Source organism: Haliotis cracherodii, unplaced genomic scaffold (genome assembly GCF_022045235.1).
Source record: "Haliotis cracherodii isolate W230 unplaced genomic scaffold, xgHalCrac1.p SCAF_41, whole genome shotgun sequence".
Classification (NCBI taxonomy): Eukaryota; Metazoa; Mollusca; class Gastropoda; order Lepetellida; family Haliotidae; genus Haliotis; species Haliotis cracherodii.
Genome location: NW_027266299.1, coordinates 379,454 through 394,729, shown reverse-complemented (window position 1 = coordinate 394,729; position 15,276 = coordinate 379,454). Strand labels below are relative to the sequence as shown.

The 15,276-nt window shown below is 40.1% G+C and overlaps 1 protein-coding gene and 1 long non-coding RNA gene across 2 annotated transcripts in view; one reads left to right on the top strand and one right to left on the bottom strand.

Annotated features, from left to right (window-relative positions):
* Positions 1-15,276, bottom strand: part of LOC139441573 (uncharacterized) — a 395,726-nt gene that overhangs the window by 233,606 nt on the left and 146,844 nt on the right. The window lies entirely within an intron of this gene.
* Positions 7,017-14,845, top strand: LOC139441609 (uncharacterized). Its single transcript, XM_071222414.1, has 4 exons — positions 7,017-7,071; positions 10,551-10,769; positions 11,627-11,860; positions 14,586-14,845. Exons 1-4 carry the CDS (start codon positions 7,017-7,019, stop codon positions 14,843-14,845), a joined length of 768 nt encoding a protein of 255 aa, XP_071078515.1.

Sequence of the window (15,276 nt, the reverse complement as noted above, 5' to 3'; positions counted from 1 at the left end):
GGTCCACTGTGTGTTCTGCAGGCGTGCCGTACTGATGATTATTTATCGTTTGACGTGTTGAATTAACAATTAATTCCAATGTCGGTAGTTTGTTGATGTATTTTGGAAAACATTTTACCATCCATACTTAAATGTATCTTACTGTTGTCTCAATGTTGGTGACACCATCTGTAGAACATTTAGTGTCGGGTGTCAGTGTCATTTGATTATTCAATATAACAAGGAGAAGATTTGTGTGAACTATGTTTTAATGTTCTGCAGGGAAGATTTAAATCCAAATGGAACATCGCAAACTGATTTTCTATCATTTCCACTAAACATTTCTGTTGTTTAAAAGTCAATTGTTGTGACTTCTTGATTTTGGTTTTCGCATGGACAAACTGATGATGTGCAAATGCGGCATTGTGCTTTGGAAGTGGAATCTCCGCTATATAGTGAATAGTTTTACAAACTCATCTTTCGTGTTTGCCTTTAATGAAGCGACAGTTACATCACATATATTTCTCACTCAAACACCTCTGACTTTTGAAATACATTACAGTGTATCAGAAATTAGTGTACATACTGTTCATATTCATTATGGTAATTTCATACAGACAGGTTAATTACCAAGAACTGTGTATATGCATACTTTCATGAGCTGCATGTACAATAGGTGTTATATTCCTTTGTTCTGTTATTGGACGTTTCATGATGTGTAACGATGCACCAGGTGCGCGTTTACTCACACACCATTAACGAATTACTACACTTCGTGTATGATTTAATAAATTCTTTGAACCTTTCTTCTTAAATCTTGAATTCACGGGATATTAAAATATATTTCCGTGACATGTACCACATTTGAAAGGCGAACCGTATTCGATGTAAAGCCATTATATAATTCGAATCTTTCACGCTTGAAAAAGCTGTATTATACTGAAACAATCACATCATAACCTATCACTGTGGGTTCGAATCCCGGTTTGCTCCGATTATGTTTCTAGGTTTGTCAGCACCACACTCGTGCTCGTGGGTTTCACCGAAGTAGTAAACGTCTGAGACCTGCATCACTTCGGGATTTCCCCCCACATTAAGCTGATACACCGTGATACAACCGGACTACTGTTCAAAGCGGCGATAAACCCAGCTCACTCACTCCGACAAAACAGTGACATAAACGAAACGCCATCCAGGGTGACCAGATTGAATTCCAGATAGATCTCATGTCTGTCTCACTAGTTTGACATTTCAGTGCTTCAGAAAATGACTGATTCTTTCTGTTATCACAAATACATTTCAATTACACATTCAAGAAACACACTAGATATGATTATATATAACTGCCAACGTGACCAAGAGAGCTTATTAATGTATCATCGATGAACGTGATGTGTAAGTATGTGTCATAGAGATGCTAAAAAATGCATAAAGTGCTGCACCATGCTCGTACTGTCAGTCAATACACGGTGGGGGGAACGGGTGGCCCAGTCGTCTAAGGCGCCGCGATTCGCTGTGCAGAGTTGCGTCCCTAAGAACGCCAGAAACCTATGATTGTAGGTTCCAATCCCGGTTCGCCCCGTTTATGTTTCTACGTTTGTCAGCACCATACCCGTGCTCGTGGGTTTCACCGAAGTGGTAAACGTCTAAGACCTGCATCACTTCGGACTTTCCTCCCACATTAAGCTGACACGCCGTGATATGACTGGAATACTGTTAAAAGCGGCGTTAAACCCAACTCACTTACAATACACGGTGTCATCGTTTTAGTCTGCACTCATTGCATGTACACTAGGATGAGGGTAGATAGGATATTCTACTATGACCAAACGTACAAAACGTCTTTCAATGTTTACTCTTCAAAAATCGAAACGCAAAGCCAGATTTGTGTGAGGCGGGAACATACATTTATATGAGGAACCGTACAAGGTATTGAGCCAAAAGGTTGTGGAGAGAACAATTGGTGATTTTAGTCAGCTCAGTAATCGATACATAGGAAAAGTCCAAGGTAAAGGTCAGCTACCATCAATAACGCCAGAGTAGAACGTTGTTGTTGTGTAGACAGACTCTTGTGATCCGTGCTGTATGTCGAGCGTTGTCCTGCTGGAATACACCGTTGCCGTCGGTTGCAATTGGGAGGACGTGTGGTAGGAGAATTTCGTTGATGTATCGTTGAGCCGTAAGATTGCCCTGGATATAGAACAACCTGTCCTGCCATGATGAGAGATATCCGCCCACATCATAACGCTACCCCATCAAACATATGCATACTGCATGCAGCTTCCGGCAGTAACGTTCTCCCCGACGTCTGTAGAAATCTTGATTCGTCGCTGAACCAGACATCTCTCCATCGCAGTTGAGGCCATACTATATGTTGACGACACCAATCCAGTGGTTGTTGACGATGTTGTCGACTCAATATGACGCCTCGAACAGGATGTCTTGCTCGTAGACCTGCTGCTTTTAAACGGTTTCGTACGGTCGGTCGGAGATTCTGCGCAGTCCGGGTATTTGGGATGCGGTTGTGGTGGGTGTGGTCGTAGGTGGCGCAGTCGGATGTAGGGGTGGGGGTGGTTACTATTGATCGTCCCGACCTTGGCCGATCACGAGTTGACCCACGCTGTTGAAATTGATCCCATAGCCTTGTGATGGTGCTGGGCGCTACATTGAAAACCCTGGCTACAGCTGATCGGGATTCCCCTGCCTGCAAGCGGCCTATGAGGTTGTTTCTTTGCACTACTGTTAATCTTGGCATGTGTTTGAACTGTCACTGTTCGATTGACGCAGGTGCCAGGCAATAAAAAACCTACACTTTAAAACCTTTTAAAGTGCTGCTGGGGGCACGGGTGGCCCAGTCGTCTAAGGCGTCGCGATTCGCTGTGCAGAGTTGCGTCCCTTAGGCACGCCAGAAACCTATGATCAAAGATAAAGACATAGCTGTTCACATTAAGCATATGGAGGATGAACCATCTGAAACTAGACATGAGCTAGAGAGATTAGAGAGAACTATCAAGAAAGAAAAGGAAAGTAGGATGTCACAGGTTGCTAAAGAAAGAAACTTAAGAGAAGCTGAGAATAGGTATAAACAAGCAAAGTTAATTTTATCAATGATAGACGGTGGTGATAGGATAAAGGAGCCAGTAGTCAGTGAGACATCCTATCCCAGGGAACTTAACATTGAGGTAACATACCCAACGCAGTTTAGTGACCAAGGTGAACCAACCACTGATAGAAATATCAAGCGTGAAATTAAACATTCATATGTAGACCACAATCACACTCTCCGTCCAAGTGCTGATGTGTTTGCACCTAGACAGAATCATGATTCCCATGTCAGTCAATCACCTGCTATTGTACCTCAGCCCACACTTGCTTGAGATGTTCCCAGTGTTGAATTGCCAATGAATGCCATGCTGATTTCATCTGTGTATGCAATTCCTAAACCTACTCTACCAGAATTCAATAGTGGTAAGGAAGACTTTATCTTACTGGAGATGGCACTTGAGACACTAGTTGATGTCCATCCTCACCTGACAGAAACTTACAAGTATCAACTATTATTGGATAAACTTGGTAATAAACCAAGACAGCTTGCCGAGGCCTTCATGTTTCACCTTATTCCTTACACAAAAGCTGTGAAGGAATTGCAACCCACATATGGTAGTGCGGGCCAACTGATTCAGAGTGAGATAAGTGCCTTGCTTAACAGTCCACCAATTAGGTTTGGAGATTATGATGCCTTTGAGAACTTTGCCTTACGTATACAGTCGTTAGTTGGGATGTTGAAATCCATGCAGAGTGGAGCTGAACTGTATTGTGCTTCACATGTGTCAGCTCTGATCACCAAGCTTCCACATGGGATGCGTGATAACTTTACAGAGTACTGTATCAAACAGGGACTGTATGATTCTGGTTCTACTGCAACATACAATTTGACCCACCTTGACCAGTGGTTACAGCTAAAATCAAGGGCCAAGAGATTATCTCATTAAGCAGTGCCAAGGAGTGACTCCATGAAGTCTGATAAGCGAATGTTTCCACGAACAGTTGTCTCTAGACAACAAAGTAAGGAACAAGTTCTGCATCAACACTCTACACTCAACAAAATGCTTCAAATGGCAGACAACAGGGTCAACAGGTCAAGGTCAAGACCATATCTGTGTAGTGGACAGTCTGTGAATCTTCAGGTATCTGCAAAGGATATGCCAGAAACAAGATACAATGTGCTAAATGCCTTCACGTCGAGCAACTTGTCTTTATCTGAATATACATACCCAGAGGGTGAACTCCAGAAACAGAGACTTACCTGTGCTCCATATTGACAATGCTAAACCAGTCATCCTGATTGGTTCAGACTTGGCCGAACTGATCGTACCTCAAGAGCCAGTTAGAAGTGGACCAAGTGGTTCTCCAATCGCTGTGCATTCCAGACTGGGCTGGTCACTTCAAGGAACACACAATGTACAGCAGCAAGTTAGGACCCAAACAGTATTATTCACTGAGGTGGAATATACTAGTCTCATGAGTGACGTTCAGGTATTGTGGAAAATGGATGTGATGCCTTATCTGAAGAAGGATGTGATAAGGTCAAAGCAGGATAACATTGCCTGCTAGAAACTGACACTCAAAGAGTGGAAATGAATGGTGTTTACTGATATGCAACTCCATTGTTGAGATTCGTTGACACAGTGTTTGAGGCTTCAAAAGAAGATATGATCCCAACACTTCAACGTATGGAGCGCCGTTTATTGAATCATCCAGCAAGGGCAGAAATTCACAGGGATCTTGTTCACAAGTTAGTTGATGATGGACTAGTACAAGTTATTAGTGACGAGGAAGACAGGAAGACTTCCGAGTCATGGTACATGCCTCATCATGTTGTGGAACAGAATGATAAACACAGGTTGGTGTTTAATTGCTCTTATGAACATAAATCTTATGATTTATTTGCTCTTATGAACAAGAAATTGTTATCGGGACCACAGTTGGAACCATCCCTACTTGGAGTTCTTTTGAGATTTCGACAGCATTCTGTTAGCCATTGCTGTGGAGATAAAGGCTATGTTCCATCAAGTGCGACTTTTGCCGAGGGACAGATCACTTCTTCGTTTACTGTGGCGTGACATGAGATGTCATGGTGAACCAGACATTTATGAATGGCAAGTACTGCCATTTGGAACAACGTGCAGTCCAGTATACGCTACTTACGCCCTTAAGAGGCATGTAAAGAACCACAGGTCGGGCAAAGAACATGTCAAGAGATCTGTTATGGAAGCTTTCTATGTCGACAACTGCCTGGACAGTGTGACCACTAGTGAAGATGCTAGAACCTTGCTCCATGATATTGGGAATCTGTTGGATGATGGAGGATCAGTAATGATGCTTCTGTTGTGTAAGATGTCCCATCCGACAATAAAATAAATCGTCTTAACTGTAGTTTGTCCTTGTGTATGTTTGCTAAAGCACACACAAGGGTAGGTGTAACTTACCTTAGTTCCAAGTTCAGTTGCAAATTCATATTGCTCTGGTGTTTGATCCATGCATGAAAATGCTCTATATGCATTTGGATCTCATTTGTGGATGAAATCATGGAATCGTTCAGGTTGCTTCTTAAATAGAATTACAATGTAGTTCTCTGAGGTCTTTCGGTATGCTCTGCTGCTCAGAATGACGTTGACGACGCACACGAACGTGTCTTCCGGTCAAAGTTTCAGAAATATTCAACACTGCAGGTAAAGCACTTGTTTGCTTTGTGATATCTAAATCGGTTTCAATTGTTGGCTTCACATTTTTCACGTTGTTCTAAATCTGTATGCCATGTGTGTCCCTTTCGAGTTTATAAACAGTGGATATAATTCTTCATTTGCTTTCTAGCAGAAGGAGTGCAATGCTGATGTACAAAGATATGATTTCTAGGGCATACGTAACTGATTATTGCTTGCCTTCATTGCGTCATTGCATCTTTCAGTAGTCGGGGGCCTCCATTGTCATCAGATTACACAAATTCAACATTGACTTAAAAAATGCAAGCCAAAACAAAATTGTCTTTCACCTTGTCTGGTGATTGCGAAACTCCTTTATCTTCTGATAATGACAGTATGGCAGTATTCATTAGCTACATGAATAGGCATTGCTAAACCGTAATGTGCCTGTTGGGAGCAGAAGTAATGCTGTTCATACCAAAATGCGTCAATACTGAGTGAGTGAGTGAGCGGTTTAACGCCGCCTTTAACAGTAATCAAGTTATATCACGGCGTGTCAGCTTACTGAGGGAGGAAAGCCCCAAGTGATGCGGGTCTCACATGTTTACCCCTCTTCGGTGAAACCCACGATCACGGGTTTGGTCTTGACAAACATAGAAACATAATCGGGGCGAACCGGGATTCCAACCAACAATCATAGGTTTCTGGCGTGCCCAAGGGATGGCTGTGAATGATATTATTATATCTGTCTGGGTCATATTTTCATTGACATAAAGATGAAGGAGATGTTCGTAATAGTCTATTACCTTCAATTGTTGCCCCGAGTTTCCACCAATGTTCTCACTGTACAGTCGTTTCAATATCAGTGTTACATGGGTCATCAGCATTTGACATATACTTGACAAAGAATTCTGATTCAGTTGGTTTTGAAAGTGTATGTTTCTATGTTTCATGGAAGTAACGGCCCACAGATGCCCCTCCAATGTAGAATGTTATATAATAATAATGTGCTCGAATCTTGCTCAGGCCATCATATTGCCGTCGAAATCTTTGTATTTTTAAATGATCAGAAAACAATTACCAGTATTCTTCATAAGAACCAGTGTCATCGGCGTTCCTTAGTAACGGACACGGCCATTAGACATATTTCAATCAATATACAATGTTACGCAAAAAAGCACAAGCGAACAAAGTGGATAAATGTTCATCATCATTGATTTGGGGTGGTCTTTTATTATGCACAAAGACTTCCATTGGCAACAAATATATACACAAGGAACCCACTAACAATGATCAGTGCAGGATGCAATTGCTCAGAAACGAAGTGGAATCACGATGACACCAAGTGCCAGGAATCTACTGTTCACTCTTTGTTATCTACTTCTGCAAGGTATGTTTCCCGGTTCTAACAACCATATACGTGTTTCACTTATCAACCACAACCATTGATACAATCAAGGAAGAACGTATTTTGACCTTTTTCCCAGAAAGTATTTGAGACAAGTGGCATTAATGCCATGTGGGTTCTCAAAAACTCAAGGGATTTTTTTCAATTTTTGCAATCTCAAAAAGAGCCAAATTCAATTGGGTCACAAGATTATAATGTTTCAGCTTTCAACATCGTTATCCCACAAGACAAACTTTATTGCTTGATTCATGGGGCATTTGTCACCAGACGTGGTTATCATAGGTATAGTTACGTCTTTATCTTAAAGGTTCCCGGACAATTCTTCAAAATTAGAAACAGAATATCATCCGAAATTTTCTGAGAAAACAATATGTGAGATGATGGCTTTCTTATAGCACCTCCATGCTCGCCGGCTGGCTTGTGTTTCTTTATGCATATCAATCGGAATTTCTATTCTGATTGGTAAAGTCAAATCAAGGGATTCTGACCAAGGGGTTAAAACAATCTTCTGGTATATCACTGATCTCATACCGTTCAATAATGGTCGAATAGCCGATCCCCTTCCACTGATTACATATATTAATACCATGCGATTCTTACAAACTCAAAGGTTTTCCCTGACTTTTTTTGCAATCTCAGAAAGGAAACAAGTTCCATCTTGTCAAAACATTTTTTTTGCTTTGAGCAAAAAACTTTTAGCATCACTATCCCACATGACAAACGTATGGAAAAACGTATTTACATTCTTTGATCCATGGTGCTTTTGTTACAAAACTTAGTGACCACTTCCACTTGTCTCAAATACTTTCTGTGAATATAATGAAAGACCTTTCATGATTGAATTGAGGATTATGGTTAGTCTTTGAGACAGGGATTTGGTGGTACATTTCCTGGACCCAGCAAAATATCTCTCTTTGTGCGGATTTCTTAGGTAGCTATGGAATCCGGTACAAAAGAAGAATGAACACGTCTTCAGGTTTTAGAGTCAAGTCAAAATTGATAGTATGCATGGTTTGAGCAGTTTTCTTCCCCAGTTAACATATAGGCCTTATGTGTGGCATAAGTTGATAAGTTGTTTGAACCAAGTTCTTTGATCAGACAATGAATGTGGTGATTTTTACATGTAATGGTTATGTTATTTGAGGCCTTGTCAGTGGGAACAACTACAGCTGGCTGGTACAGAATGGGTTTTTCCCAACTCCATTTCCTCTCTCATTTACTCAATGAACATACTTTAATAATAATTTCATTCAGAATGCTTTGTCTGTTTGATGATCACCATTGTAGCACTACCTACATTTGCAACAATTGTTCTCGCATTTGATGATATTGTGACGAAACTTTATACACATGATTTCTAAGTTGGGATAATATATCAAGCTGTTTCACTGCTTATAAAGGTATGTTAAGGACGTTGTATTACAAGGAGCATATGTATTGTTAATTCCAGAAATGATGTAATTAAATGAAAAATGCATATTACATGTTAATACGTAGCTACACGCATATGAAGATACATATTGATAGGTATCAGTGAGGCCAGCAGCTGTCACCTGTTTTTTATGTCAAAAGGCTCGTGGTAAATGTTGCCAGTGGGAAAATATTGGGACATTCACTAAAAGGAGGGGACTGGGCTGCTTCTGCTTATGTATGTCTGTAATGCAAGTTAAAGACATAAAATGAAATGGAGCTGACATACCCTTTGATTGGGATCAAAATCAATGTATAAAACTTTAATAATCACTAAATGACAGAAATAGGAATTTGTCATTTAATCCAACTTCCTTTCAAAACGAAAATGTTTGAATTAATGATTGATAATGCTTCGAAATAGTTATCCCTTGGGAGTGAGTGAGTGGTTTTACACCGCTTTTAGCAATATTCCAGCAATATCACGGCGGGGGACACCAGAAATGGGCTTCACACATTGTACCAATGTCAGGCATCGAACCCGGGTATTCGGCGTGACGAGCGAACGCTTTAACCACTAGGCTACCCGACCGCCCCTTATCCCTTGTGACGGAAACATCTACACAGCCAATCAGATATGGGATACCCATTGAAAGATCCTCACTGTACACCAAATATCCGTTTGTATGTCGCGTATGATCACTACAATATCAACACAAGACTAACCTATTAAAATCTAGACTTACATGAAAGCGGGTCTAACCATTATTTTCACGCATTTATATTTACAATGGCATTTTTCACGTAATATTATATATTCATCGAATGATCCGTATGGGCCTGCAAAACAGTTGTTCCGTTTAGGAATAAAGCACATTTCTAACCATGGGCTGTGCAAAAATATGTCTAGCATGCCATCAATATACAAATACATGGTAACAACGAAGGGAACAGTTTGTTCGTAATAATAACAATGAGGAACAGCGGACAGTCTTTATGGAGGAGTGTGTTTCGGCGGGTGTTCGGGACTGGTTCTTTCCTGGCGTTGATGTTTTGTGTTTCTACATGTGTACAATTTAACAGTAATACCTTCAGTAATACCAGCATATGATACAATATTAGTAATCTTTACAGAAACAAGTCTTCATATTAGTCACTTGACGTAGTTCATCAATAAGAGTGTCAATGGTGACTGGCCAACACTGCTGTGTTCTTGTAAATACAGCGCAAAAAGACGTTACACTAACACTTCACAGAAGTGCACTGCACTGCCAGTGTGAGAGTGTTCTGCATACACCGCTTCTCTCATGACCACACAGAAGGAGAGTGAAAGGATAAAACGAGACGCACCATGGCATCTTTTGTTTTACTGTTTCATAATATAATATCTGAAAACGGATGATTTTACAGCGACTAAGTCAAGGGTTGGTTGGTTGGTTGTGTAACGCCGTACTCAGCAATATTCCAGCTATATGACGGCGGTCTGTAAATAATCGAGTCTGGACCAGACATTCCAGTGATTAACCAAGGGTTGGAGGTAATTATAATACGTTTCGTGCGACGGCAGCTTGCATCTATCTATGTCTGTAACCGTACAATCGCGATTGGGGCTTTTAAAACTGTAGTCGTATATATATAGGTATCTGAAATCAGGCGAAATATTGGTCTGCAGATTGTGGGAGGAAACAATCTCGATTCATCCTTGTTTTGTAAGACATAAATTGGTGATATGGCTAAGGGAGACGGGTTATTGACATTATTCATTTTCATTATTCAAACATTATTTAGGATAATGGTTGATGTGATATAAATCGGCATTAGTCCGGAAAAGTACAAGCAGCCTCTCTCTCTCTCTCTCTCTCTCTCTCTCTCTCTCTCTCTCTCTCTCTCTCTCTCTCTCTGTCTCTCTCTCTCTCTCTCTCTCTCTCTCTCATCAAATCTCCAGCAAATAACATTATGGCTATACTGCTATATGGAGATATCAACTGGTGCTCGTATACCAAATCCTTATTGTATATGTTGGGTGATTTTGTGGATGCATTTACTTTCAGATACTTCTGTAAATGAGGCAGAGAATATTATGCTAGCAAAGCCCAGTAGATTAAGTGATGTCTACTGGCACGCTGAGAATGCCAATGATGGTTTAAAGAACCCCGGATCTACACCCGCTAGAACATGGTCCAATGTAACTCCCGTCTGGCAGGGAGATCTACAGGGATACTATACTGTCCATAACATCTCAGTCACAAGTGACGTTACCTGGAGTTTTGGTGAGTCGTTTTCAGAATGCACTTTTTTAATATAATATTATTTTTTTAAATAAAGAAGAGAATATATGGATGCCAACTTCTTTATTATGAGGAAGACAAGGTTTCGGAGTATGTGCTTACTCCTTCATCAGGTGAATGAATGCCATGAGGCAGAGAGCATATATGTATGTATGTATGTATGTATGTATGTATGTATGTATGTATGTATGTATGTATGTATGTATGTATGTATGTATGTATGTATGTATGTATGTATGCTGATGGGTGATTAGAAATAGACAATGGAAGCCAACACTTAAGTTATCATAGACAAGTAATTGGTAACGGTCACTGGGCAAACGGCGGGGGGGGGGGGGGGGGGGGGGGGGTGTTGTAATTAGCACTGATAAGTAACTGTTGTACTCTAAATTGGAACATAGAATTATACTTTGGGTGAATATAACCAATTCGACCTTCATGTAACAGCTGTTTGATAAGTAGCATATATTGAGATTTCACGTTGTTGTGTCAACTGATGAGTGAGTGAGTTTGGTTTTACGCCACTTTTAGCAATATTTCAGCAGTATCACGGCATGGGACACCCGAAATGGGCTTCACACATTGACCCCATGTCGGAAATCGAACCCGGGTCTTCGGAGTGACGGGCGTACGCTTTAACCACTAGGCTACCCGACCGCCCCGTCAACTGATGAAGGTTTTTCATATACGTCTTCCTGCCCAAATATCTTTTCTTTATGTTTTACTGTGGTCTCCCATCAGCTACTGTAGAAAACAAATGCTACCCGATCAAAGATATTTCCAAAAATTGTACTTATTGACAACCTAAAGAAATGTCTTGTAAATCGTTCATTAAATAGGTGAAAACTTGGAAAGAGCGTACGTGGGTGTGTCTGTTGATGACAGCTTCGACTGCTCGGATGTGGAAATCTTTGTCTGCGGCCAGTGTCCAGGAGTAGTTGGTAGAGGAGAAACCTTCACGTTCAACTGTTCCCACCCTCGACCAGTGAGATTCGTGAGGGTCTGGAGAAACATCACTGAGTTTTTAGTTGTTTCGGAAGTTGAGGTTGAAGGCACGCCACTGAAAAGAAGTGGTAATATATTTTTTTCATCTTCGAACATGCGTTTAACTAGCTATCCACCTTTCTTCATCAATCTATAAACTTTTTCATTTTTTTCATTTATTCACGAAGCATAGGCATCGGCCCATTACATGTAACAACGGTGCTACAGCTAATTTTTAACATTTCTTTCCTCAAATTATAAGCAAAGAAAAAAATAATTCCCATTTTTTGTGAAGTATTCGAATTGTTTTCAATAACATGTTAAATTTGAGTAAACTAGGAAAGATATAATTCTTTTTGGGAACATACAATTGCCGTATGTGTTCACATGCACTACATATCAATAGAAAATGTTATTCACTTTCAACATAACCACCAGCTACACACTTTGGTTTCTTGGCATGCTCGCGTATCAACCAGTTTCTATTTTTAGACGATGTGAGCCACATCTTAACCTTGCCAAAGCCACATGAAACTTGTTTATAGTGATACAGCCACTATATGGTTCAACGACAAAAGATGGGTTCAAATAGGGAGTACGAGAGCGTTTTTGAGCCTAGCGATAGGGAGGCATGTCAGTCCTGTTGGTACATATTTTGTGATCTCGCCATAAACTCCGTAACAACAGAATCTATAGACTGATCTTCCCAGACAAACCCAAATCCCATTATATATATATTAATAATTTCAACTTTGAAACCCAGCTAGCATGAGAGGATTCAACATCGAAAGGGATTTTTAAATACCAAACAAAATCTTTTTTTGGATTGAAGATTAGAACTGTCAAAGCGCTTTTTCCCTGACAATTTTTGTGAAAATATGATTCACAGATATTTATATGACGATGCACGCTCGATTTTGTTACCCTTACAATACCATTTTTCGTGCTTTGAAGCCGTGCAGCCATTTTTAAAGACAATCACTTTAGATTTGTCCCAATTTACCACTAAATTATATTCCTTATTATTAATTATGTTTCTGCTAGTTCAGTTATAAACATTAAAAATAAAAAAGGGCTCAAGACACAGCCTTGACGTACCCCAATAATACACTCAAACATCTCAGAAATGGAGTAATCGGAGTAAAATATGCTATAGTGCTCATTAACGCCATTTTCCTTTTGGTCGTTATCAATATAAATATTTCTAAAAAAGACATACCAATCCTCCATAGCCATATTAGGCTTCACAACAAACGAACCCGAAATCTTTTTTAAACTACTCCCAAATGCCTTACTATTACGCAAATTGTTCATCAATATTTGACTAGACTTATCCAGGTATAAATTGGTTTTTTTCCCTGATAATAGATTTAAACTTATTTTTAGCACATATAAAATCATTCAACGACTGATCACTTTTGCATTTTCTATAAACAGTTAACAATCGTTCTTTCTCATGGCGGTAGTATTTACATTCACTATCAAACCATGGCTGCGAGTATGAACTCGATTAATGTGTCTAGGTTTCATACATACGACAGCTTTACAAATTGCTTCAGTAAATAAATCTACTGCTCCATTAATGTTAGTTAACATAAGGTCTACACAGTCATCAAACATGGATACAATATCATCTGACAGCAGATTGTCTCTAAACCGATCCGCCTTGCTGTTATCCCAAACAAAACGGTAGCCATCAGATGGTGCTCTCGCACGGACGGTGCATGGTGGACACGTGACTGAAATGTACACGTTAGTGGTAAATGATCTGCATCTGCCCTCGATACGACATCAAAGTTCAGGCACATATGGACGTTAGTCGAAGAACAAATAAGATAATCGATCAGTATTTTCCCAGTATGGCTTAGGTAAGTAAAGTCTCCGATGCCTGCATCTGATCCACAATGACCGTTAACGATAACAATTTAAAGCAGCTCACAAGTTAAGTTAGTCGAAGAACAAATAAGTTAATCGATCAGTATTTTCCCAGTATGGCTTAGGTAAGTAAAGTCTCCGATGCCTGCATCTGATCCACAATGACCGTTAATGATAAACAATTTAAAGCAGCACACAAGTTAAGTAAGGTTTTATCTCGGTGATTTACAGTTTTGTCACACGACTGTCTCTTGAAACTCACTGAATCAAATAGAACATGAATGTCCTGACTGCCCCAAATCTCAGCTGTACTATCATTGTCCTCACCCGTCCTTGCATTGAAGTCACCACCAATAAGAATGTAGATATCACCAAAGTCACACAGTACTGATAGCAATGCTTAAAAATTAAAGATAAATCTCATTTGTGTGGTTCAGCGTCATACCATGACGAACCTACAGGATTTACACAGACATATGATAACACATTCTTATCAACATTAAAGGCACTTTGTGTTATCGGTTATTCGAAATGTTTTTACCTACAATTCAGCCATGTTGTGTTTAATTAAAAGTGTAACACCACCCGAAGGTCTTCTCCTGCTTGAAGTCTGCATTGCATCTTAGTCATATATCTTATAATCCGGAAATCGGATGTCCAGATTTCTATCAGCCCAACACACTCAAACATTTTAATAAAAGATATAAAGTTCAAATCTTCTCTTTTGATGCAAAATCCTGATACGTTCCAGACAGGAAAACTCAGTTTACAGTTAGATTCATGGCTGGGTGTCCGGGAACGGCCACACCCCTAACTTTCACTATCTGGATTAACGAAGTCATAACTATATTATTTATATAAGTATATATTTAAATGTGCTAATGAACTAATCGTCTAGGAATTAGTTAACTCTTTGAATAACACGATGTTTACTTTCAGAAGCCAAGTACAATCAAGAATTCAACAAAAACGTTTCCACACCGATGACGTCTCTCACAGTTGCTTCCGCCAATGAATGCGGTCTTCAGTGCCACCTGTCCCAGCCTTGCCTCAGTTTCAGTTACCACCCAACAGCTGCTCCCAACTGTCTCCTGACAACAGACCCAGCAGATGCAGCAGCAGCAGTCGGATGGACCAAGTTCACCATCGAGAAGTGTTCCAGCAACATCACCTGTCACCTGGCTGATCAGTTTGATTAGTACCAGATCCACTGTTTGTTCTGTAGATGTTTTATGTTTGACTTCCATTATGTTTATCTGAATGCTATGTTTAATTAACACATAGTACCAATTCTGTCTTTAAAACGTTTGGAGATAAAGTCCAGCCACAATCATTTCATACTTCAGTCTTGACATATCACTGCTTGAGAGACGCACTTCTGTCTCACGGCACTTTACGCCATTTGACTTTATATTTGTTTGTTTCTTTGTTTGTTGTTTTACGCCGCACTCAGCAATATTCCAGCTATATGACGGCGGTCTAGAATAATCGAGCCTGGACCAGACAATCCAGTGATTTACATCATGAACATCGATCCACGCAATTGGGATCGATGACATGTATCAACCAAGTCAGTGAGCCTGACCACCCGATCCCGTTAGTCGCCTTTTACGACAAGCATAGTCGCCTT